We start from the raw sequence: 27,585 nt of genomic DNA, 5'->3' as shown, positions 1-27,585 counted from the left end.
CGCTTGAGTTGGAGAAGTCGTACGGTCAGAAGAAGGAACTGGTACAATGGTTCATACCAACTGGCTTGTCAAACTTTTGGATTGTTATAATAATGGTCAAGGACTTGACAAAGACAGGAAAACAGCCACAGGGCAAAGCAATTACAACACAATCATGATTGCTACAGACCCAACCAACAACAACAAGAAGGCGAAAATTAGATCAAAGGTGCAAAAGGACTCAGAAGGAGTTACAGCAGAAAATGTGGCCTTCGAGAGTGTGACCGACAGTGAATGCCGTGCTTGGTGGGAGGAAACCCCTCCCGACCATGTGATAAAAGATTCTCTCAGAAAAGCACAGGTCGACCATGCCGTTTAGATGCCCACATTCAATATCAAGGATTTTGAACCGCTGCTGCGGAGCATGGTGTCTGGATACAACCGCTAGGAAAGGGCCTCCATCATTAAGTTCTAGGGCTGCACAATATGGGTTTCCTTCAAGGCTGAAGACTTCAGGAGGGTATTTGGTATACTCGAGAAGGGAGCATTTGCAGCAAAACTGGCCAAGAAGCTCACCAAAGAGAAAAAGAAGTGGCTGTTGGACTTGGTGTGCAGAGATGACTTGACAAAAGAACAATGGAAGAGCGCCTGGTCTGACAGTAGGGGATTGAAGTGTGCTTTTATTGCACCAGGAGAATGGAGGATGCTGATGGACTTGGTGAAAAGTCGACTCACAGGGGCCAGCCGTGCATCTGATATAGCCATCTGGATGATAGGGTTGATGAATGGCATCAAGTGTGGCAAAGTTTACAACTGGGGACAACTTTTAGCTGAGAGGATTCATGATTTCTTCAAACTGGAGCACAAAACATTCCATATGTGCCACCACGCCATCAGTCTATTCCTGGATGCAATACGTTTACAGGTACCTGCAGAGATGTGGGCTACTTTTGAACCATGCGGTAGGATGGAACCCAATAAACCATCCATGTACTATCATGCCCACCTTGACACTCTTGGTGATACCATACAACTAGCAAAGAGGAGGAAGCTGGACGTAGCAGTCGAGGTTGAAGAGGATAGCAGCATGGAAGATTCTGATGAGGAGGCCAAAGAAACTGAGGAGCAAGAGAGTGGAGATGAAGGTTTCCGAATGGCACCGCACACGACCGGAGAAGCAAAGGAAGCAGAATCACAACAACAGGAAGGGGAGGAGGAAGAGTAGCATGGAGGACTGCGAGCACAGTGGAAAATCACGTGGGTGAAATTTACACACCCAAATTACCTCCTTCAGCGCACTTGGTATCGCAGGAAGCACTCACAATGGCCAGCCTGGTGGCGACGTAAGACCAGTAGGAGTGCTGTTCCGGAGAATTGATGAAGAGGAACTGCTAGCATAACGACGAGTGTCGCTGCCGTAGATTAGTTTGGCCGTACTCGAATCACAAGCCGTACCAGCAACAGAGCGTACTAGTAGGCCAACACACCGTAAGGGTAGTGACCTAGGCGATGCAGGAATGATGGACCGTACGGTGGCAGAGGAGGCCGTACAACATAGTCTGAAGGTAGTCGTACAAGAGGCAACTGTCCTAGAGGAAGCTGCGAAGACAATAGTGCAAGAAGTAGCTGTACAAGAGATAGGTACTGGCACATCATGTACTAGTACGGAGGGGATTGTAGCAATTGAGGGCAGCACGGTACCAACAGGGGGAAATGAGTCCGCGGATGTACCGATGGCAGGAGGAGATGGATCTGGAGGAGTTGGCGGTACTGGACACATTGGCTGATGAGGATATAGATGCATCTCTGGACAAGTGGCTGGTACAGTTTGCATTCACACCTCACCTTCCCACTTCGCCCTCACCGCACGCCATGGCAGTTGGATGGAGCCAGACACAACATAGGACCACTCTTATCATAGATCAGGATGAGATGGTGTCTGCAGAGGAACAAAGCAACTGGAGGAGGTGGACATGGCCCGAAGATCATTGATGTCAAGGAGAGTGGGTCTGGAGGACCACCGACAGGTCTTCACTTCACCTTGCTAGACCCTAGTGATCCAGTAGGCTTGCTCCAGCAGTTCCTTGGGGAGCTACAGGGGATCTCAAATATAGCACGAGGAACGGCACAATTGACTGGACAGATGGATGTCGACAACTCAGCTGACACTGGGAAGCTGTTCCACTTCATGGCTTTCGGATGTGCGGAGGAGTTTGCACGCCACTTTGAGCGGTAGGGGTGGCCAGACAGTAGTATGTCGGAGATGGTACAGGAGTGGACGCACATGCGATTGGTGGAGGGAGTGGGCACCTTGGGAGCCACCTTGCGCAGTATGGAGGGATTGTCTCAGAATGTCTACCTACAGATGCGAGAAAATCAGATAGAGCAACAGACCCAACAACTGTACGTAGCAAAATTGGAGAAGGAAGGGGAGAAGCGTGCAAAGTTAGTCGCAGTAGAGAAGAACCTGAGGATTGAGCTGGAGAGAAAGGTGACCACTTATGAGACCCGTTGTAGCATGCGGGAGAAGCAAGCACAAACGCTGGTAGCACAGGTGGTTGACCTTACTCTGCACATGGAGCAGAAGGACAAAAAACTATTGGAGGTTGCACACATGGTCAAGAAGGCACGGGAGCGGCAATTGATTGCAGAGAAGAACCTCAGACTCCACACAGGGTGACAACCTTCTTCTTCGACCACGACAGGGACGCCTCCTCCCCCTCCTCAGTCTTAGTCTTTTGTTTTGTTATTCTAGCTCCTGTTGTCTTAGTCGTCTAGAAGACGACTACTTTTTTTTGGGGGCTGATGTTAGGGGTCAATACCACATGTTAGTTTATAGTTGGTTTGGGTGTTATGTATGAGTTGCCGAGAGGTTCCCGTGGGGTAGTTGGCAGTTAGTGACGACTTGGCCAACCGTTGAGTCTATATATGGTATGGTTGGAACCTCGGCAGGGGAGTATTGTACTGACATATTTGATAATCCAATAAAGATATCATTATTTTGCCATAGCTGTTCTGTAATTGTTATTTATGCTTTAATATATGTTAATGTTCTTGCTATATGAATTGTTGGTACGTGTGGAATATCTCTGTTTATCCATGAGTTTACCAACCTCACCGTAAGGACTAAACAATTACACATTTATAGGAGTTTGGGTTCCTACATTATAGGAACAACTCACTAATTATTAGAGATTTTTTAACAACTCAAACAAACATACACCCGCTTAACAATATAATTATACATATGATTAACAAGCCTAACATATAACTTAATATTACTAGCAAACATAATTACTACATGAGTTATTACTTTACCTCACACACTCGATCCCGTGTGAACACTAACATGAATTCCTAAGACCCCTCCTTAGTGTGAACATGGGGAGAAAGAACATCACACAAGTTGGAAACAAAATCGTATGCCCATGCATACTTTTGGGTCTGCATACTGCTATCTGGATCTTGCTGCACATGATCACCTACATACGAGAACTTATCTGGCTTTCACTTCCAATGAACTTATCACTGGCCTACGATACTTCCAAGAAGTCCGACAGTCAGAGTATCTTTGTAGTCAGTTGCTCTTCTATACAACTGTTTACAATATCGTTGATGTCCATATTCTCCACCTTAGCACTTCAAACTGCAGTAAGCCAACTCTTCTGGATCATGATCTTGATTTAAACAAAAGGCACATCTCATCAACCTTTCATGGTTTTCACATAGGTTTACCACAAAACTAGGCACGAACAGGAACACACTCATCTGTTCACCTCATATGATTTTCTGTATCACCACTAACTTCTTCAAGATCCATGAACTATATTACCCTAGTGCTTTTGTTCATTACAATGTTTTACACTAGGAGATTACACACACAAAATATAAATACCCATTGTTGTTGATCATGCCAGTGGATCTCCAACAACATAGAAAACTTATCGCTGCCACACACTAGAAAATAAAATGTCACCAAAGCTGATGAGCGGCCTCGTCGTTGGTGACAGACGAGAGGTCACTGATCGTTCTCCAGCCTCTGTTTCGTCCTGCCTCCAAACGTTCTTGCATCAAACAATGGTAGGAATGATGCTTGTAGGTACTAGAATGCTAGAACATTTATATCCATAAAGTATGAAGACCAAGTGGGTCGTTGATGTTTTCTAACATCGTAATAATAGGAATATACTTGCTGGCATAGGCCAGATTAAGAGGACTTATACTCTGTCCACTCCACCTCTTTGTAGGACTTCCTGCCACTGATGCCACCAATATTGCTATCCATGCAACAAGCACTATCATGCGAGTAGAAATCACAAGTGTCATGACCACTTTAAATGTCTTAGCTGGCACAATACATTTGATATAGTATCCCAGTGGTACAATATTAAGTTTAAGAAATACCAGAAATGATCCAAAATGCTCAGATGTCATGACTGCATTGAACCCAACAACTGGGAAAAGGGCAACCAAAAGTGTGCCCAAGACTATCAGAGGAGCATAAACAATATACATGCATGATGAATAACGACCAGTGATGATGCATAGATGAACTGCATTGGTATAAGATTTATTATAAAAGTGTAACCTCCCTAGGAATAGACCATATAAAAGTAAACCAAGGAATTCAATGTAGCATAAAAGAGACAGACAGAGCTGAGTGTCTTAATAAATAAAGAGAATGTAAAGACCAAAGCAAATAGCGTAAGAGCAATTTCCCACTTCAGTACTGACTTATTGTGGATCCTTATGTGGGATAACAGGCAAGTTTCCTCTAATTCAACTAAAATCCACTCTTTAGTGTTGGTGGTAGTGGACCAGGATCGAAAATGTGCATTGCCTTCTATGTGGGGGATTTGCCAAAAAAAACAGGACCTACAAAACAAAAGAGTAGTCTATCATGCGCTCTTTAGATACTGAGCATGCGAGATGGGGTGACATAGTCAATAATAACTGAAAGGTGCTTGCAGTGGGATTGGTCTCTAAGATCTTTCTATCAGGCAAAATGATGTTTAATGCCGGAGCTCAAAAGGCTATGAAACCATTACCCGTCCTCTCATATTTGCCTTGCTCTCCTTCACAAATATTCTACCTACGCTATGTATTACAGAGAATTTGCACGCATTCTTAGTACCAACTAATGTGTTTGATATGAAATAATCATCAGTATAATAGGCGCAAATTTTCTCTCTTTATGACTAAACAATGGGCATAGTGACCCACTCTGATACCATATAAGCAATTTTGAGCAAAAATATAGAAGCATAGAACAATTTTGCACACAAAATAATAGGCTTCAATATCTAATTCATTCAATGGATTGCATATTTATAGGAGTTTGGGTTCCTACATTATAGTAACAATTCATTCATTATTAGAGTTGTTTTAACAACTCAAACAAACATACACCCTCACAACAATATAATTATACATATGATTAACAAGCATAAGATATAACTTAATATTACTAACAAACATAATTACTACGTGAGTTATTACTTTACCTCACACACTCGATCCCATTTGAACACTAACATGAATTCCTAAGAGGTCAGAGGGTTTTTCGTTTTCTCAGGTTCTTAGAATATATTGGTTGTAGAATTGGTGCATGATTCCATTGAAAAATGATTTTAACATCAGGGAAATAATTCAGATCTAGTAAATCATATACATTATATAGGATTTTACTTTTTATAATGCATCTAAAATTTTTACATGCATGGCACTAGCACTCTAACTAGTATGCTTTAAATTAGTTGTAATCAGATGTGTAAGTCGATAATTTAGTGACTATGTAGAATTATCCACATGTAACTGTTAGTGCTTATTGAATTCTTGACTTGTACTGATGACCACCTTATGTGCGAGGCTATATAATGAGACCACTTGCTCTTATTGTCATTATCTTTGATTAATGTATTCTATTATATGCTCTAGATGATTATCTTATTATTTGGATACTATTTTCATGCACCTTAATTCAAATGTATTTTTTGTTTTATGCCCTTATATGTTTTCTCTTTTTATTAACAATTTTTTCCCATGAGAATTTCATTGTAATAGAATCTTAATTTTATCATCAGTGGTGTGACTGGTCATTTGTTGGTTGATTGACTGAAAATAATTTCCATTGTTTGCTTCTTTGGATCCTCAGGATGGTCATTCAGTAACACATTTTTAGACATACTCTCATGTTGTACTGTTCCTTGTATTGATAATAGAAATTTAATTGTAAGATCCCACACTTTTTAATGCAAACTGACATAGCACATCTATTTTGAGTGTTGCAAAATCTTCTTTATAGGCTGAAGAATTTTGTTTATCTAAACATTTAAAATACACATTTAACTGTGCTATCATGTTCCATGCAGGAGGAATTTACTGCAATATGTTTTTTCATTTAATCACTTCTTGTTGTACTTGACTATTGAATAGCATTATCACATTGGTGTATTTTTCATCGGAAGAAAGCAAAGCAAGTTGTGGAAACATGGGATAGACAATTTCATTGTGCTCCCAGGGAGCAGCGGGTTCCATTTTTGTATCTTGCCAATGACATCTTGCAAAACAGTAGGCGAAAAGGTTCAGAATTTGTGGGCGAGTTTTGGAAGGTTCTTCCTGGAGCTCTAAGGGATGTGTTTGACAAGGGGGATGAACATGGAAGAAATGCAGCGATGAGATTGGTATGCCTTAATTTTTTTTGAATAAAAATCCCCATTAGACATTTTGAAATCCACGTAACTGAACAGTTCCAACTTTCTGAAACTTACAAACAGATATATGACTGTAAGAATGGACATGCATGGTAGGTTTTCCCTGTTAATGTTGTAATTCATGCAATGCTGTATATGTTGATTCAATTAAATTTTCTAATATAATGAATCATTAGTTGCTGTTTATCTCTTATCATTGGACCATATTTCAGTATAAATACATGCATTCTTGACTCTTAATGCTAATTTTTGATTTCAGCTTTTGCTTTTTCAGTGAATATTTGCTTCTTGTTCAGCCTTTTTTGTAAGTGATTGTTTTTTCTTTGTTCTAGTTGTTGTCGTAGAGACATTCTTCTAAGAAGACTAGTGAAGCTTGTTGTGGAGGCGTTTGTGTTAGCAAATGGTTTTGTCACCATGATTTCCTTATTAATTTGCCCAATGGACAGTGACAGAAACATCACAACATTGGATAAACCATCATGGAAAGGATGGTCAAATGTTGATTTTTTATATTTTGTAATAATTCACCTCACCACAAAATAAATTTTATAACCAAAATAACATATAACTGATTATTAATAAAACAAAGTCTATTAATAATTTTGGTAGAAGTAGTACAGAAAGTGAAATGGATGCTTGCAAATAAGAAAAATAGAAGATATATTTAGCACACAAACTATTGATATTCTTCCAAATCTGCAAATAAATAATCTCTAATGTATTGATAGCACACAAACTATCAATATCCTTTCAAATCTGCAAATAAATAATTTCAAGAAGATTGATAGCACACAGACTATCAATATTCCTCCAAAATGTCGATACACAGGTCACTTTCATTTCAGTAGCACAAAGACTACTAAAATAAATTAATTCATGAATGAAAATATTTATTTCTTATGAACAAACTATCAATTTCTAAATCAATTTCACCAACTTAGAAATCTTGAAATTTGGTTACCATTTTCCCTGTGGAGGAGTGAATCCCCTTTACAATAAAATTTTTCCCTTTTAAAGAACTTACCATGGCCAAGTAGTTAGGTAACTACTTGTAACTCCCTTTTACCCAACCTTCTTTACAATAATTTTCTTGCCAATATTAATTTTCCCACTTATATTTCTTTCACTTTCACGGACATTTTACAATAATTCTCTATTGAGTGAATTAATTCATTTGATAGGTAAAAATTTAATTATTTTGCACAATAAAATAATATGTAGTTAAATGCAAGGATTGATGCAAAATAATTTATAATTGTTTTTACACAATATCTCCTTATCAAATGAATAAGAATTATTAGAATATTTAATTATATTTTAGTCACCTATATTTAGTTCCTTGTTTAATGGTCATTTAGCTTTTTAGTTAATTAGCTTCTAAGCTTTATTTAGCGTTCAGCTTTTTCTTTTTAGTTAATTAGCTTTTAAGCTTTATTTAGCGTTTAGCTTTTTAGTAGTTCACTTTAAACGACTTGTTCTTAATTTAGAACATCGTCTTGTAATCTCTATATATACGCTTGTATATTAGTGAATACATTATCCGATTATTGAATCATTCATTCAATTTATTTTTCATGGTTTCAGAGCGGGTTGATGGGGTTTTTTAAAGTTTGGTGAATTTTTAAATAAAAATTCATGGCCTTCTTTCTGGAATATTTTCTAGATTTTTTTTATTGGTTTTTTATAATAAACGTTTATTCTTTTCTGAAGGTTTTTTGAGGGTTTTCTGGTTTGTGGGTGAATTTCTTTGTGCTAGGCAGCAGTTCATGTTTTTTTTTAGGGTTCTGGAGATTTTCAGCCCTCCAACCTTGATGTTTTTTTTTGCAGATTGAAAATTTCCCTAGGGTTTCTGCAATTTTCGACTAGGGTTTTGAGCCGTCGGATCTGCGTTTGGATTTCAGATTATTTGTGGGTTTTTCGAGGGCTTTTTTGGATTGGTCTTTGATTTTTTGTGCCTCGAATTTTGTGTTAGCGAATTTGCCTTGGAATTTAAAAACAGTCAGCGAGTTTTGCTAATTCTGTGGACGTTGGGAATTTTGGTGTCTTCTGGGTGCCGTTTATGTTGTACATTCGACCTAGGGTTTCTGCCCCTATTTTTTTGCGTTTTTTTACAAAAACATCAGAGGTATTTTTTATTTTTTGCAAATTATTATTTTTTTCTAATTATTTTCAAGGAAAATTTCAGGTTTTAATTTTGCAGAAAATTTTAATTTATGGGTTTCTTCCAAACCTCAAAATTTACACCTTGGAATTTGTGCCAGAGTTCTCCAAAGGTTTCAATTTTTTCAATAGTTGCTTCTATTCTATTTCTGTGATGGCATCTTTGACCAGCATCATGTTGGAACACAGACATAAGTTCAACAACTGCCACAACACCTGGAAACAGTGCATGTTCACAATATCTGAATATCGTTGCCTTGATTAGATTGATTTAGGCCAGACCTCGTCCTACAGGTCCTAGGTTTTCACATTTTTTTTCCTCAAAAATTGTTCCTAGGGTTTAGAATTTTTTTCTAAAAAATTATTATCTGTCATCTGCAAAGGTTGCGTGGGTTTTCACATTTTTCTCCATAAAAAATCATGGGAGGGTTTTGCTTGATTTTCTTTCTCAAAAATCAGGGTTTTACCACGTGATGTCTGGTATTTTACCATGTGATGTTGTTTGGTGTTTTCCTACATGATGTCTGATGTTTTATCGTGTGATGTTTGGTGTCTTACCACGTGGTGTTTTGGGTCTTGCTATGCGAAGTTTCAGGGTTTTGTTCAATTTTTTCCACAAAAATCGTTTCAAGGGTTTTTACCATTTTTTCCACAAAAATGATGATTTGTATCTTCAGTTTTTGAGGGTTTGCCGATTTTTTCTCAAAATCATGGTTTCAGGTTTCAGTTTGGCTACCCAATGTTAGGTTGGATGGATTCTGGTATTCTTGGTCATTAACACTTTTCAGATCCAGGGAGGGTCTCCACCGCAGCAGAGTGTTCTTTTCGTTTTTGATCAAAAGACCTGCAGTGTCTTCTGTAGGGTAGTTAATAAGATAGAATGACCATTAAGGGAGGGTATTAAAATATTTAATTATATTTTAGTCACCTATATTTAGTTCCTTGTTCAATGGTCATTTAGCTTTTAAGTTTATCACCTATATTTAGTTTCTTGTTTGATGGTCATTTAACTTTTTAGTTAATTAGCTTTTAAGCTTTATTTAGCATTTAGCTTTTTCTTTTTAGTTAATTAGCTTTTAAGCTTTATTTAGTGTTTAGCTTTTTAGTAGTTCACTTTAAACAACTTGTTCTTAATTTAGAACATCGTCTTGTAATCTCTATATATACGCTTGTATATTGTTGAATACATTATTCGATTATTGAATCATTCATTCAATTTATTTTTCAAGAATATCATCAAAATTTAATGTAGTTCACCTTTTCCACTTGCTAATTAACCTTAAATTATCATATGATGTAGCTGGAAGAGTTGCCTAGGGTTTGACAAAAGCATAAGGTAATAGATTGATAAATGGTGAACCTTCTGATTTTTTTGACCTGCATAATTAATTGAAGTTTTTAATTTTTGGCTATGGTCTAATCCATAGTGTAAAGAGTGAGTTTTTTGTTTAATGTGTTTTTTATGATATGTTCTGAATATGGCCTAATTACTAGCCAATATTTTTTGATTATAATTAGTGACGGCACAGGATGAAACCAATAGTGCTGAGGAACATTTTCTTCAACCGGAGGGTATCAAACTGATTGGCAGTAATCTGGTGGTGAGTGTGTGATGTTTCATAATTGTCAACTTAGAGATCATTGAAAGTTAAGCCAAGGCATGTGCTCTAGACACGCTTCAACAAAAGAGATTTGGATCTAGCCTATCTTAAAAGCAAAGAAAGGAAATATATTGATGAAATAAAAACACCTATTCTATATCTACTAACGGGCTGCAAATCTCTCCTCCATGCAAATAAAGGCCCCATCCTTGCTGCATCTGAAGGAGATCACTATGCCTTTCACAATCCATAAGTAAAAGTGGGCTAATACAAAACGAAGAAGAATTATTATTTTTCCAAATTAGCATACCTATATGCTGTCACCATCTTCACAATAAAATATGTGTTCTCTTTTATGGAGAGGCTATTGTTATCACAAAAGCTTGCACCGTTGCTGAGCTATCAATTCAGTAACCTCATGAAACTTGGAAACAACCCCAAAGTGTGGGACCTTGCGCAAGGGGGTTGAATCTCCGAAGAAGACTGACTTCCTTCTTGATCCAGGTGCAGGTGTTGAACCAACTGAACACTTCAAATCTTACTTCTAAGCCTATCCTAACAACTTGCAGAGGAGAAGGGAAGAGAGAAATGCTTAAAATGAAAGGAGGTGATGTACCAAGATAAGAGATGTTTCTCTCCCCACCTGAAATGGCACAAAGAATCAACTGAAACACCTAAGAGATGCACAAATTTCAGTTGTATGAATGACCCAATGCATGTATGGAGGTTAGAATTTGCTGAATGTCAAGAGGGGAGAAGATTTCTCACAAGTCACACTCAAAAATAAATTAACACAACATATATGAGAGAAGAGCCACAAAACATACACCTATGATGAAGGTAAGGAAACATACACAACATGCATAAGTTGAAGGAAGGCAAGAATGATACTTTCAATTCATTCAAAGGCCAATGGCCAAACTTACAGTTGCAGAAATTTAAAATATACAAGTCTTTAAGAGAAGTGAAAGAGCATAGAATAGCTCAAGCCAGCAGGGAGAGAACCCTTTACAATGAGGCCTAACAACCTTATATAGAAAACTGGTTGCAAGAGTTGTTGGAGCATTAAAAACCTTGAGTGTTGATCACATCATCTAAAAGTGTTGCAAGCCGGAAGGAAGTTGGGAAGACTTCGGAAGCACAGGTTGCTAAAGTTGGGGGGACAAGGAAGGAACTTTGGAACCTCGGGGTTGTGGACTTACGGGAAGGAGAAAGGAGAGGCAACAAGGAACTTCGGAACCTCGGGATTCGGAGTTCCGGGAAAAGAAAAGGGCAAGGGAAAGGAACTTCGGAACCTCGAGGTTCCGGAGTCCGGAGTTCTGGGGAACTAGAGAGAAAAGGAAGCAAAGGAAGGAACTTTGGAACCTCGGGGTTCCGGAGTTCCGGGGAACTAGAGAGAAAAGGAAGCAAAGGAAGGAACTTCGAAACCCCGGGGTTCCGGAGTTCCGGGGAAGAGAGAAAAGGCTAAGGAAGGAACTTCCTCCAGACAAGACAACACTTCACACTTCATAATTCCATTGCTTTTTCTTTGATCAAATGGGGCAGCGCTGGTCCATGGAACATATCTTTGATCGGTTCTTACTGATGGACCAAGGGTGTCATAAAATGACAACAACTATCTCAATAAATTTCACAACTTGCAAGAAAATAAAATAGGATCTTGATTCTTACTACATTAGTTGTCAACAATCTTTGCTAATCCTATATAATCTGAAGAGCACATGGTTATACTGAGAAGAGGGGGGGGGGGGGGGGTGAATCAATATAACAATAAATTTCACCAACTTAAACTTTTTCAACTTCCATTACATGTATATAACTTATCTTATAAACATATTCATTGGTGATCAACATCACATGTAATATAACAAAATAGAACACAAGATATATACGTGGAAACCCTTATGGGAGAAAACGACGTCAAAATAATGCTTTTATATAATTTTTCTATTACAATATTTGTAGGCACCAACCTACTAGAGGCACCAACCCCTAACTTTGTTTGTGAGCACCAACCCACTGGAAGCACCAACTCCCAAATCTGATTTCATGAGCACCAACCCACTGGAAGCACCAACTCCCACTTCTGAATTTGTGAGCACCAACTCCTCGATCCAGAATTAGTGAGCACCAACCCACTTCATATAAATCTGAATTTCCATTTTGACAATGTTGCTATCTCAACTGATGATGGACAGTTTAATCTTTTGCATAACTTCCTTCCTCACAAGCATATATTCTTCTTCATAAAACTGTTATATTATCTTCCACAAATCTGTTATGATCTTTTCATAATTCTGCTTCAAAATCTGCATTAAAATCTTTCTTAAGAATCACTTTTGTCTGATTTATTTCTGTTATTATGCAGATATACCAATACACAGTATATCCTCTATCTTCTTTAATAAATCTGCTTCAAAGATTACTTTACAGTTTACTGTATAGTGTTCTTCAATCAGTCTTCTTTCTTCACGTGATCTTCATATATTTTCTGTCCCTTGAACCCTCTTTCAAATCTGCACATTCATGTCCAGATATCTGATGGTATATATGATATGTCTTTAACACAGAACACACCTACAAATCTGGAATGATTTTCTTTGATCAAATCTGCAGTGAACTGTCTTCTATGCCTTCATTTTCAGATCTGTGTATGTCTGATTGATATTTTCTTTTTCTACACACTTTAAATGTATTTCATGTATCTCCACTCCATAATATATATTTTTTATTTTATTCTTGACACTGCACACATTTTCTTTTTCTACACACTTTAAATGTATTTCACGTATCTCCACTCCATAATATATATTTTTTATTTTATTCTTCACACTGCACACATCTGAGAACTACTTTATTCTCTGAGTTGTAATCTCAGAATTATTCTCTCACACACTCAATCAATCACACTACAAAAATACTTCATATATTATATCATCTTTCTATCCTTTTGAATAGAGACGTCCTTTTAAATAGGCATGTCTTTATACACACAAATTAAATCGCACCTCTTTACTGATGAATTAATTTGCTTTTAAACAAATCGCACATCCTTCTTAATCCACAATCTCTCCATGTTTTAATTTTAACCTTTTATCATGGATCGCTGCCTTTAACTTGTTTATTAAATAGTCAAAGTAAACTTTAACTAATCGTCTTTAATCGTTGCATATATCTTTTGATTACTTGACAGATGGCAAATGTAATCTTCCAAAAATATACTTCATACCTCTACACAGATCACCACTTTTTACAAGTTCAATGCATATAAAGAAGATTTATTATTACTGCCGTCTTTCACATGATTGCTGATATAAACATATCGTATCTTTATTATAGTGAGTTTCTTCTAATAATCTGAAACTCCTATCATCCAATAACAAGTCATCGTTATCATCCAAATTAATCCATCGAAGCTTTACTCCAATGAATTTTTGTCGCTGTTTGTAATATCTTCACAGATTTATAACCTTTCTTCTAATAATGCTCAGATTACAGCATAACAAACTTGGTCGCTGCTTTATTAATATAGTCACTACTATTCATAATCGCTTCATAGAATCATTATAGTTGCCGTCTTTATTTACTGTAATTCATGAATAACTCGGTGAACATGCCCAACACAAAACGTTGGCTATTAAATTTTTTTATTAAAACGTTTCTCCTCATTCAATTGCTGCATGATGAAATATTAACAAATGCTTATACTCTGAGTGTCACCTTAATATTAATCACATTTTGTCATTCCAAAATTAGCCACACATAAATATTTAACTTGGTCACTGTGAATTGATCAGATCTTATTAAGATCGCTGCATAATTTCAATCACTACCTGTGGGCCCCATAAATATTATCTTTTAGTGGGCTTCTAGCATGAGGAGATGGGCCCCACAAATAATTTATTTGTAAAACTTTTGAGGCATAAAGTAACATGTAATTGTTTCATAGAGATCTGCACACATAAATTAAGTTAATCTCTATATTTCTTCTATGGTCTGGTCATTTGTTGCTGTAGTCATGTCTTGCTGTGTATGTACAGTATTAGATATCAGAATATACAGTATATAATCTCAGTCAATGTGCTCTGTAGCCATTTACTGAGACAATATATATATCAGTTTGTTACTTAGTGGTTCATTGTCTTTGTAAACAGATTGCTGCATTGATCACTGTATACCCACATCTTGTATATGGAATTCATCTTCAAAACTGATCACTAATCTGATTATGGAGATGTCTTCATATAAATCACAGCTATCCAATTCCTTAACCACCACCTTTGACATTGATGATAGTCTTCTTGCATCTTTGACATCAATGACAATATTTCCATCATAATTCCACCCATAAATTGGTTGCACAAACTCAATTAATTTGGATCCATCTTGACTTATTTAGGAAATTCTAATTCTATAAATTCTAACAAAATTATTTGGGAGATATTCAAACCCTATAATTCTAATTCTTTAGCAGATTAGTATTTGCTGTTGATAAATAATAAATAAATTTATGTGTATGTTGCTGGCTGACCTCCCTAATTCTTGGTGCCTAGAAGACAGAAAAATGAAGTTTAAATGTCAAATGAAATTTTTATTTGAGGTCTTATTCTTGGCACCTACCTTGGAAAACTTCTAATCAAAGAAAAAATCTATTTTGTGTGAGGCCGACCCTCCTCCATGCTGGGGCCAACTAATGATAAGGGTATTTTAAAGTACAAAAATAAATCAATTTTGCTTGGGCTGACCTCATGAACATGAGCGCCCACTTTGGGAGGCAAATAAAATTAAATAAAAATGTTATCTGCCTTGATTGACCAGCATGAAGAGAGGTAACCATTGGGTGTAAGGGTGCATATGCATGTATATAAGGCAGATCACTTGAGTTTATTTCTTGAAGGAATTTATTGAATATTTTTTGAATTTCAGAGCAGATATAGACCAGACCTTTGAGTAGAGATATAAAGATACATTTGTGAGAAGGTGAGAAGGTGAGAAGGGGCAAGAATTCGTTGAATATCACTCGAATTTTGAGCATATCCTTGATTCATTGAAGATAATTATTGTGAAGCATATTCTCAAGGACATTGGAGCTGTCATTTTTGCAGATTTATAACAGACCTAGTGCCTGACTTGAAACAGATTTTGGATCAGAATTTGCATCAATTTAGGAGCAGTCATTATGCCCAATTTGGAGTTGACAGTAGGGCAAATTTAGAGCAGATATTGGAGAGGTTGGTGCCTTCCAATTTAGAAGAGATTGGTGTCTTTTTCTCAGTTGGTGCTCAGCCATGGGGATCAGTGGGTTGGTGCCTACAAATCATTCAAGAAGGGATTTGTGTCTCCTGTGAATTGGTACCTACGAAATTTGTAAGAGAACTTTCATAAAGCAATATTTTGATGTGGTTTTCTCCTGTAAGGGTTTCCACGTAAAATCCTGTGTCCCTCATCTGTTATTGTGTTGTATAATTGCTAAATCTTGTGTGGTTGCTATTGTTGTGGTTATTTAAAGTTGAAAAAGGTAAAATAGTCTTGTACTGATTGTTGGAGTATTGTCATTGATGTCAAAGGAAATATCTAAGGACATCATGTTGCTACTTAAGCAGGGTCATGCAGAAGTTTTATGCTCAGCAGCATCAAATAAAAATTGGAATGCAAATTAATTCACTTTATTTTGGGCCAACGCCCTCTACTTAGCGCTCGATTTAGAGTTTTAAAAAGTGCCTTAAATAAATATTTTTTAAAAGGGGCAAACCCTTCTTTGGTTTGAGTACCCATTTATGGGACAGGGTTTTAAATTAAATAAATAGGTTTATTTCTGTCCTGGCTTAACTAGAAAGAAGAGCTGCATTACTTTGTGAAGAGGTGCATTTGTTGGTTTAAATAAGAGATCATTTTGAGTTTATTTTATCAAGCAATTCATTGAACATTATTCCCATTCATAGCAGATCTAGAGCAGAGCTTAGAAGGAGATATGATGTTCTTTACATCTGTAAAGGCCTCAATGAAAATCAATAACAGTGGGAACCTTAGTCAAACATTGGGGGTGGTTGTGTTAGATGTTTGAATAAAGAAATGTGGCCATGTTGGGATAGATAGTGTGGTAGGATGTGTAGTGATAGATGTGTAGTGATAGAGAGTCTTATGCCTTCTTGGACTAGAAGTAGGATTTGTTGTGATAACTTGTTATAAAGTGGATTGCAACAATATGAGTAAGCATGCATCTAAACCTAAAGTCATCTTCATCTAAGTAGCCATGTGTAGGGGCATTGAGCCCGTCGAAGTCACCCAAGGGTTGAACTTGGCTTGAATGCACCTCCAAGGGTTTGAACCTTGGATGACTTCTATATCGCATACCACAAGCCTCACCAATTGTGATCAACCAATTGAGCTACAACCCTTTGAGCCTTGGCCATGATTGATGGTCTAAAATCATCACAGTTGAAATCAAAGGATGCATAAATTTTGTAATTCACCTAGAGTGCATAACTTTTTGACTAATTAATCCACCACAAGATTAACATTAGAATAATTGGGAGAGTTGTAGCTTATTTTTTTATTTGCCATAGGCTAAGGGATTAAATTAGGGAAATAGCTTAATAATAATATTTTAAGTTGGTCTTAGTGACTTTATTTTAAAACATTGAAAAACGGACCACTAAAGCATTAGTATTATTTCAATAAAGTGGCCATCTAAATGGGACATTATAAGGTCTTATGTAATATTTTATTAAAATGTGTTTTTGAAAATTTTTGGAGGCAAATTGAATGGGCCAAATAGGAGCTTATAAGAAAAAGAGATAGGATCATAAGAGATCATCCTTATGTTATTGTTGTAGAACCCTTTCTTAGTACTTGAGCACTTGTGTTCATCTCTATGTTCAAGGATGAAAATCCTTTTGTGTAGGGAATTTGTAATACATAATTGGTGTAGGCACTTCAATTGCCAAGCTGGTCCACAAATCTGTTAATGCATAGTAGCTTCGGTAAGATAAATGAAGTCTCTCATTCAATCATTTATCATTTCGATAATTATGATGAATAACTTCAAGCCCTCATTTGATAAACCATTCTTTATTTGTATATGATCAATCAAATTAGTTCGATCAAAATGCTTAACTGTCAATTATCATTCTATAGCATAGAATCCCGATTTAATATCAGTTACACTATTTGTGTTCACCGATTATTAAATCAGGTTAATCATTGCAATCCGAGTTAATTCGGTTAACTCATTTAATGATAAAACAAACAATTATCGGGTAGACCAAACATCGATTAGTATCGATGTTAACTTATGTTTGCACTGATTGATATAGGGTGGAAGAATAAATATACACCGATTGTTATTGGGTGTTAAGGCAAGCATTCACCGATTGGCATACACCGATTGTTATCGGGTGTTAATATAAGCATACATCGTTTGGTAAATAAATGCCATGTATTATTATTATAGCGAAGGGGCACGATCAAGTTATGTCTTGATCGGCCATGTCTAAAAGACATGGCCGGTCAAGGCATTGCTTGACCGTACCCAGTCTGCTATATATATATCAAATGGCATTTGTGAGAAAGTACATCGAAATTCATAAATGCTCCTCTCACCTGCCATACAAAAGAAGATAGTCAGATTTATATTTTTAAATCAGTAATACATAGAATAAGATAATATCAAATAGAATATAACTTGCATATTGAATGTAAATTGAACATCATTTACATGGTATCAGAGCTATAGTTAAAACGAACCTAAGGCTGTTCAATTTTACGCAAAATTCAATTCAAGCATATATTCAACATCACACTCCTATCAATGGCTAGTGCTATTAGATTTGAAGACAGACTCGGAGGAGGCGATGACTTCTTCGCATGGAAATTCAAAATTCAAATGATTCTAAAAGAAAATAAAGTCGAATCATTTGTAAAGATTGAAACTGAAGAACCTGAGACTGAACTTGACAAAGCAATTTGGAGAGAAGGAAATGATAAGGCTATCAAAGTCATAGTTGATGGGGTAAGGAACAACATTATGCCCATTATAAGGAAACATGAAACAACCTTCAACATGTTCAAAGCACTTGAAGATGCTTTTGAGATATCTAATGCCAGTAGAACCTTGGCTCTTAAAAGAGAAATAAATCACATAGCCATGATAAAAGGAGAATCAGTCAACACCTACTTCATGCGAATATCTGCCCTAAGGGATGAACTGGCAACCCTTGGATATGAGATCCAAAGCAAAGAATTAACCCTCATTGCTCTAGATGGGTTGCCTAGCATATGGGAAACATTTGTCCAAGGCATCAGTGCAAGGGATAACTTCCCAAAATTCGATAGGCTAAAGGCTGACTGTCTCCAAAAGGAATCAAGGCAAAATAAGAATGGGATCAAACAAAAGAATATAGATGAAGATCTTCAAGTTCTAAATACGAACTCAAACAATAAAGGCAAGCAGAAGCAATTCGGGAAGAGAAAAGGTTGTCACGGCAAGAACTCCTTCAAGAAGGACCTCTCTCAGATTCAGTGTTACAAATGTGACAAATTTGGGCACTATGTTGCCAAATGTCCAGAAAGAGCTAAACAAGCCACATTTGCTAGAATAGGAAAATCCAAAAGGGAAGAGGACTCCGAGAAGTATGTACTCTATTCATCACTCACAAATCAAGCATCAAACAAAGTGAACTCCTGGGTGATCGACAGTGGCTCATCCAGACACATCACAGGATTCAGAGAAGTACTAGACTCCTTGAAAGAGGAGAATGATGAGGAAGTAACTATCGAAGATGATTCTACACACCCTGTCAAAGGAGTTGGAACCTACACCATCAAACTAAAGTCGGGTGTATCATTACAACTTAGAGGAGTGCTATATGTTCTAGGCATCAAGAGAAATCTAGTCTCAATATCAGCACTGGAGGACAATGTATACAGAGTAACCTTCATGGACAACAAAGTATTGGCTTGGCCAAAGAATTCATCCATCAAGAAAGCTAAAACAATTGGTCAAAGACAAGGCTATTTGTATGAGCTATGTACAAAGCCTAACTTAGCCCTAATTCATGAGACTACAGATACCAACGAAATCTGGCATAGAAGACTAGGCCACCTAACTTTTAGAGCTTTATCATCAATGGGAGACCTTGTCACAGGTCTACCTAAGTTAAAGCAATATCATTCAGGGGCATGCACAGGACGTGCCCTAGGTAAAAAATACTAAGGGTGCTTTTCAGAATAGTACTAGGAAAACAAGTAAAATTTTAGAGTTAGTTCATTCTGATGTATGTGGACCTATGTCCGTACCTTCATTGGGGGGATTTCTGTATTATGTAATATTTGTTGATGACTACTCTAGGAAAACTTGGATCTACTTTCTGAAATGTAAAGAATCAGAAGAGATCCTTAATAGGTTTAAAGAATTCAAATCACTAACAGAGAACTACTCAGGGATTAAGAGGGAGTTAATAATACCTTATAACCCTCAACAAAATGGGATAGCTGAAAGGAAAAATAGGACAATCGTTGAAGCTGCCAAAGCTATGATTCTTGATCAGAATCTAAATATCAATCTTTGGGCAGAAGCAACTAGCACTGCTGTATATATTCAAAACAAATGTCCCCACTTTCATCTTGAAGATAAGACCCCTGAGGAAGTCTTACTAAATCAAAACCTGATATTAGCCACCTTAGGATATTTGGATGCTCTGTCTATATTCATGTACCTAAGGAGAAAAGATTAAAATTAGAGCCTTCTGGAAAAAGGGGAATCTTTGTAGGATATAGTGAAACCTCCAAGGCTTACAGGATCTATATACCTGGTCAAAAGAATATTGAAGTAAGTAGGGATGTAATCTTTGAAGAAGACTTAGCTTTCAAAAGAGCCCAAAGCTCTCTAGACCCTGAAGTCTATATCCCCACCCCTAGCTTCAGAGGGAGAATCGTGAGGAAACTATAAGTGAAACTCAAAGTCCACCTAGAGAAAACCTCAAGAAAAGATCACTATGGGCCACCGAAACTGTAGCAGAAGCTCAGAAGTTTGTTGCTCCTTCAGGAACCTTCAGGGAAAGCAAAAGGCCTAACAAATTCACTAGCTATGTTGCCCTTATGAATGATCTCTCCAAAGCCGAACCAAACAATGTATCAGAGGCTCTTGAACATCAAGTATGGAAGGATGCCATGTTTGAAGAGTATCAGTCCATTATGAAAAATGATGTTTGGGAGATTGTTCTTAGGCCAACTAAGAAATCTGTTGTTTCATCTAAATGGCTTTTTAAGATCAAACATGCTGCAGACGGTAGTATTGAAAAACACAAGGCTAGATTTGTAGCTAGAGGTTTCTCTCAAAGGGAACAAATAGATTATGAAGAAATTTTTGCACCTGTTGCCAGATACACATTAGTAAGAGCTGTATTATCCATTGTAGCAGCTAAGGGGTGGAAGGTACACCAGATGGATGTTAAGATAACATTTTTAAATGGTGAGATCTCAGAAGAAGTCTACCTAGAGCAACCTGAAGGGTTTGAAATTTATGATGCAGAGTCTCATGTGTGCAGACTGAAGAAAGCTCTCTATGGGCTTAAACAGGCTCCCAGGGCCTGGTATGAAATAATTGACACCTATCTCTCAGGTCTAGGCTTCTCTAAAAATGATGCAGATCCTAATCTCTACTACAAAAGAAATAAAGGTGATATGCTAATGTTAATTTTATATGTTGATGACTTATTAATCACAGGAAATGATCATCTTATAGATCAATGCAAGAAAGATCTATCCAAAGAATTTGATATGAAGGACTTATGACTCCTTCATTACTTCCTAGGATTGGAAGTATGGCAGAATTCTGACAACATTATACTAAACCAAGGAAAGTATACCTTGGATATATTGAAGAGATTCAGAATGCTAAACTGTAGGCCCATGACCTTTCCTATGGAAACCAATTTACGTAAACTTAAAGAAGCAGCAACAGAGTCACAACCCACTGACTCTACTCAATACAGATAGATGATTGGGTCCCTGATGTACCTGGTGAATACAAGGCCAGATATTTGTTATGCAGTTAATGCCTTAAGCCAGTTCATGTGTGAAGCTAAGGAGATACACCTGGTTGAAGTGAAGCACATCATGAGATACCTACAAGGTACTCTAAACCTTGGTCTCAAATATGAGAAAGTTGACATAAACCTACATGGATTTACAGATTCAGATTGGGATTCAGATTGGGCTGGAAGTGTAACTGACAGAAAAAGCACCTCAGGGTGTTGCTTCAGTTTGGGTTCAGTCATGATATCTTGGATCAGCAAGAAACAGTCCTCTGTAGCTCAAAGCTCCACCGAGGCAGAATACATTGCAGCTTCTATGGCTGCTCGAGAGGCAATATGGCTTAGAAAGTTGCTTGTGGGGTTGTTTGGAGAACCTATGAAACCCACTATTATACACTGTGACAATCAGAGCTGCATAAAACTTTCAGTTAACCCAGTGTTCCATGACAGATCCAAGCATATTGAGATCCAATACCACTATGTGCGAGATATGGTAGACAAAAATGTAATTCAATTAGAATATGTTTGTACAAGAGATCAAACGACAGATATTCTGACCAAACCTCTTTCCAGGGTGAAGGTTGATCACTTTAGAAAAGGTTTAGGTATGATAGAAAGGTAATTTGCTTTGTAATCTATTTTTACATATCAATAAGATGTTTAATGTGTAAACTTCTTTGTCATGATAGGACATTTTGGATTTTTATCCTCTGAGTTCATATATAAGAGGTGATGATCTCTCAAGATAATGAACACTTGTATGGAGACATTATAAGGTGACGATCTTATACTGTCCAAGCCAGTTATCATGTTGTGTCTCTGGTGTATCATGGATGAGCCATGATTGTGTTGTGGTAAAACATTTATATGAAATGTTAGTGCACCTACCACAACTTGGATAAAGATGAGAATTGAATATTTTCTCATATGATTATCTTTAAGTATTGCGTGCTTAGGCAATATTGATATCACGTTTTAAGGTGATATCCTGTCATCACAAGATTGATGTGATAGACACTTTGTATCACGTGTTTAGGTGATACTTTATATCATGTGATTAAGTGATATGATCTCCTAGAAGGTTAGATTGTGTAAAAGAATGCTAACTATCATTTGAATTGTGATGCTCGATACACTACTCTCATTTATCTTACCTAGCTAAGAGGGAGTGTTAATGCATAGTAGCTTCGGTAAGATAGATGATTGAATCAGAGATAAATGAAGTCTCTCCTTCAATCCTTTATCATATCGGTAATTATGATGAATAACTTCAAGCCCTCATTTGATAAACCATTCTTTATTTGTATATGATCAATCAAATTAGTTTGATCAAAATGCTTAACTGTCAATTATCATTCTATAGCATAGAATCCCGATTTAATATCGGTTACACTATTTGTGTTCACCGATTATTAAATCGGGTTAATCATTGCAATCCGAGTTAATTCGGTTAACTCATTTAATGATAAAACAAACAATTTTTTGGTAGACCAAACATCTATTAGTATCGATGTTAACTTATGTTTGCATCGATTGATATCGAGTGTTAAGGCAAGCATTCACCGATTGGCATACACTGATTGTTATCGGGTGTAAATATAAGCATACACCGTTTGGTAAATAAACGCCATGTATTATTATTATAGCGAAGGGGCACGATCAAGTAATGTCTTGATCGGCCATGTCTAAAAGACATGGCCGGTCAAGGCATTGCTTGACCGTACCCAGTCTGCTATATATATATCAAATGCTATTTGTGAGAAAGTACATCGAATTTCATAAACGCTCCTCTCACCTGCCATACAAAAGAAGATAGTCAGATTTATATTTTTAAATCAGTAATATATAGAACAAGATAATATCAAATAGAATATAACTTGCATATTGAATGTAAATTGAACATCATTTACAAAATCCACAAAGCATTGGTAATTGGTCATGTGTCTAAAGGAATATCAGAATTGCCATTAACAACTAAGCGAACAAATATAAAATCAAAGACATAGGATAAGGCAAGGAACAAATTAAATGGACATAAGAGTTGAGGATTGATAAAAGAAAACACAAGGCCACAATAAAACTGTTGTTATCAGTTGTCAACATTAACTCAACCTCAAATATTTTTTTGTGGATGATTAAATGATGTTGATGGAAAGGATTTGGAGAGCCTCTCAACATGCATTGAGTGGAGTATTCTGAGGAGAGATTAGGCACATGTTATTGAAGTGTTGTATAAATACAAGCATGTTGAGGGGAATCTGTTCTCTTCACTTTTAGTTATTTGAGGGATAACTTCACAAGCACTAGGCAATGTAAAAACTCATTTGTCACTTCACTTCAAAATTTCAAATCTTTATGAACAATTATTGTTGATTATGAACTTGTGAATGTCTTTGTTGCAGTTACTTGGTGGAAAAAATTGGGTGGAGAAATCCCAAAACTTCAAAAGCTAGCCTTGAGAAATTTTCCCTAATCTTCAGATGTAAGTGGGATTGGATCTTATTTCATGTCATTGATATGATGAAGTGCAATAAATTGACATAAAAGTGCTTCAATGACCTCGTCTTTGTGTAGTTAAATCCTCTTCTTGCTTGGAAAAGTTGGATGGCTCAAATAGTATATAGTGACTAGATTGCACAGGATATGGAGGCCATGTTTAACAAAAGACGAGATTGCTGATTTTGAGCCTAATGAGGAGTCATTACCCTTTAGTTTGAGGGTGGATCCATAATCGATGACAAGAAGTAGGACACCAACCATTGATAGGATGTATACATGGAAGGAAAAAATATAATTTGATGCAACTTGAATGGAATTATAATTTTTGAAGATGACTTTCAATCATCATAATATACATCATATTAATAGCCATCATGTCTCGTGCCATGGATACAATTACCATCCTCTATGGCTGGCTCTGTTCTCTTAAAAGTTTTTTCTCCCCTTTCTTGGCTATTTGTACTTGTTTCCTAACCAATTGTTTTGGCGATTCTTTGTTGTTTTGTATTTTCTCTCACTATTTTGGATGGTAATTCTATTCGTGGCATGGAAGATGACCACTTAGGGGCACTCTCAAAATGCATGGGATTATTTTGGGTAAAAGCTCTTTCCATCCAAATGAGTGTAAATTGCTGTGGCTATACAACAAATTTTTAAGGCATGCAGGTTGGTGAGCTAGCAAGATATTGAATAATTAATTTCAAGCTCTTAAATTTTCAGGCCAGGTACATCACTTTGTGGGACATGGCAATTTTTTGAAGATTAATATAGAGCTTTGGTGTATTGTTAATTTGTTCTACTTTGTGGACTAGTTGTTAAGGTGTCACCATTTGAAGGGGGACTTGAACATCAAGGCAATTGGTAAATTATATTTTTGGACTAGCTGTTGAGGTGTCACCATTTGAAGGGTGGCTCTAGCATCAATATGATTGGTGAATTGGAGATTATGTAGTATTTACACTTATTTTGTCACAACTTAAGTTCGTCCAACTTTATAACTAATTGTATTTTAGCTCAAAGAGGGATATAAGCTGGATCACCTCTTATATTTTGCTTGCAGAATAATAATAGAGGCAAAAAGGATTCTCGAGCAACTATTGGGAATGTTTTGCTTAGTCGAAAAGTATAGATATTATTTGTTGGACAATCCTTCCTTTCTTTATCTTTTGACAAAATCATCCTTTATTTTAACCTATGGTGGAATCAACTCAACATGGACAATATCATAAGATTTCAGGGTTTCGAATTTCCTTTGGAGGGACTGTTAAGAGAAAAATATACAATTTGATTGCATGTCTAGCCACAAAAATTTATTCCACCCTATATTTGATGTTTTCAATGTAACAGTTTACGCTCATGTTTTCTATAGTTTGGCATTGAGTTGGTTTTGGTGACGTGAAATTTTGAAAGAAGCACAAAATCAATTATGATTGACAAGGAACTCTTTGGGAAAAACAAATATAATAAACAATGTAGAGGATGATGTTGATAGATTGATGAGAGATACAGTTGCATAGATTAAAAAGCATGAGTTGTCCTCAGATGGAATTTTTTTTACAGATACATTTGGTTGGTGGCATGATTCAAATTGGCAAAAAAATCAAATATTAAAGGTACACACAAGTCAGTGACAAGGTTGGCAACAAGATAATTGCTAACTGCTTTGTTTGATAAAATAAATAGATAAATTAATAATAGAGATGATGATGCATACCATATGCATGAGTAACATATATCTTTATTCTCACAGGAAATTATTGGAAAATAAGACTAAAGATGGTTAACCAAGGATCAAAGTTGATTCAACTAGATCATATTGCTTACTTTGATGATAGACAATTTATTTTAAAGACTCGACGATTGCCAAGATGAACACAACCATCAACTAACACACACTTTTAACTACTTGAAGCTAACAAACAACTAATACATAGTCAGATAACCAATATTGTTGAAATATAATAATAGACATTGTATGTTGACTACATAATGTACCTTGAAAGAAGAAGTCTTCTTCCAAATAACAAGTAACATCAAGTAACATTAGGGAAGACTGTCGAAATAGATAACGTTATCGTAGACAAGGACCTATAAATAAACTTGGAAATGTACTTTGCAAATTTGTACTTGTAGTGTACTTGGAAAATCAAATGAGTGCAGTGGTGGTTCGGGGGCAATGCCTCTAGTTGGGACAAGGGGCAGCACCCCTTGTGGGCTAGTGGCTTAAGGGGCAAAAGAAATGTTGAGAAAGCCAAAATTTAGAGATTTTGGAGTGTTTAACCAATGCATGTTCTTGACTAGGGAAAGAAGTAGTTGTACGATGGTTGATTATCATGCGATGAAGGAATGTCTTTTGAGGGGCTATATAGTTAGGAGATGATGTTGTACATTGTGAAGAGGTTGACGTAGGAAATGATGTCATGCAATGACAAGGGATGCCCACCTCCACCAAGTAAAATTTTTATGTTGGGGGATTGCTTTTGCCTCACAATGCAAACCTTGAGAACGAGATTGCCGAGATACTTGAGAATAATCTACATTGCATAGAGTAACTATCCATATTAGAAGAACTTATGATAGCGGGAATTGAGTCGAAGAGCTCAGGGAGAAGAGAATCGAAGAATGAGGAAGGTAACCAAGGTGCAAGGGACATTGAGGGTGGATGTGTAGAGGACTGGTATGTAGTCATGAGTGCAAGTGAAGCATTGGAACGTAAAGAGCCAAATAGTCCCAACTAGTCCAAGGCACAGGTACATACTGATTGAGAAGGATGGTGACTCCCCCGAAGAGTCCAAATGTCGATAGGTAGCAACTCTCTAAGTTTATTGAAAATGGGTTGGAGGAGTTGGTAAGGCACTGTAAGATTGCAAGACTATCTGGATAGTAGGCGGTGAATTGGATAAAGATTATTGGCTCGAAGAATTTCCTACAACACTATGAGGAATAACCATTGATTGGTTCTCAGAACATGATGAAGAATCCACAGTTTATAGGGATGTGCTGAAGGAGGTGTTCAAGGCCGAGTTTAAATTGTTACCAAATGACAATGAGTTCGTTGTCGAAATTGACAACACCAAACAAGAGAAGCATGAAAATGTACGAGCTTATAATTGGAGGCTCAAGAAATTGTTGGTAAAATTGGAGAACCAAGTAGCTGACGAATTGAAGAAGCGCTTGTTCTTCAAGGGATTGATCCCTTCTTTGAGAAAGAAAATGAAGCAGCTCTATCCTCGTACCTTGATGCTTACAATTAGGCGATGGACATCGAGAGTGAGAATAAAACATTCTCACATGGAAAGAAGAAGACAAGCAATGACAAGAGTATGGAGGATAACCATAGCAATGGTGAGTCAAAGACAGGGAAATCGTTGAGATGGGATATGTTGTCCATGATAGAGGAACTCGAGGCCAATAACCCCGAGGTTCCGAAGTTCCGAACCTCCTTGCCTTTTCTCTCTAGTTCTCCGGAATTTCGGAACCCCGAGGTTCCGAAGTTCCCTGCTGCGTCTTTTTCCTCTTCCCTAGAACTCCGAAACCCCAAGGTTTCGAAGGTTTTAAATGCTCTGACGGCTTTTGTGACTTGTGCACCTTCTTTTG

The 27,585-nt window shown here is 36.9% G+C and overlaps 1 protein-coding gene across 9 annotated transcripts in view; it reads left to right on the top strand.

Annotated features, from left to right (window-relative positions):
• The window catches only part of LOC131078102 (uncharacterized), a 181,196-nt gene that overhangs the window by 59,664 nt on the left and 93,947 nt on the right, over positions 1 to 27,585 (top strand). For all 9 annotated transcript variants that reach the window (XM_058015765.2, XM_058015763.2, XM_059211619.1 and 6 more), the window contains one exon: positions 6,415 to 6,662. In XM_058015765.2, the coding sequence (XP_057871748.2) occupies positions 6,415 to 6,662 (248 nt within the window). The remainder of the gene's footprint in view (positions 1 to 6,414; positions 6,663 to 27,585) is intronic.

The sequence above is a fragment of the Cryptomeria japonica genome, chromosome 9, assembly GCF_030272615.1.
Source record: "Cryptomeria japonica chromosome 9, Sugi_1.0, whole genome shotgun sequence".
Classification (NCBI taxonomy): domain Eukaryota; kingdom Viridiplantae; phylum Streptophyta; class Pinopsida; order Cupressales; family Cupressaceae; genus Cryptomeria; species Cryptomeria japonica.
The sequence above is the reverse complement of the archived record's forward strand: the minus strand, read 5'-3'. Positions and strand labels throughout refer to the sequence as shown.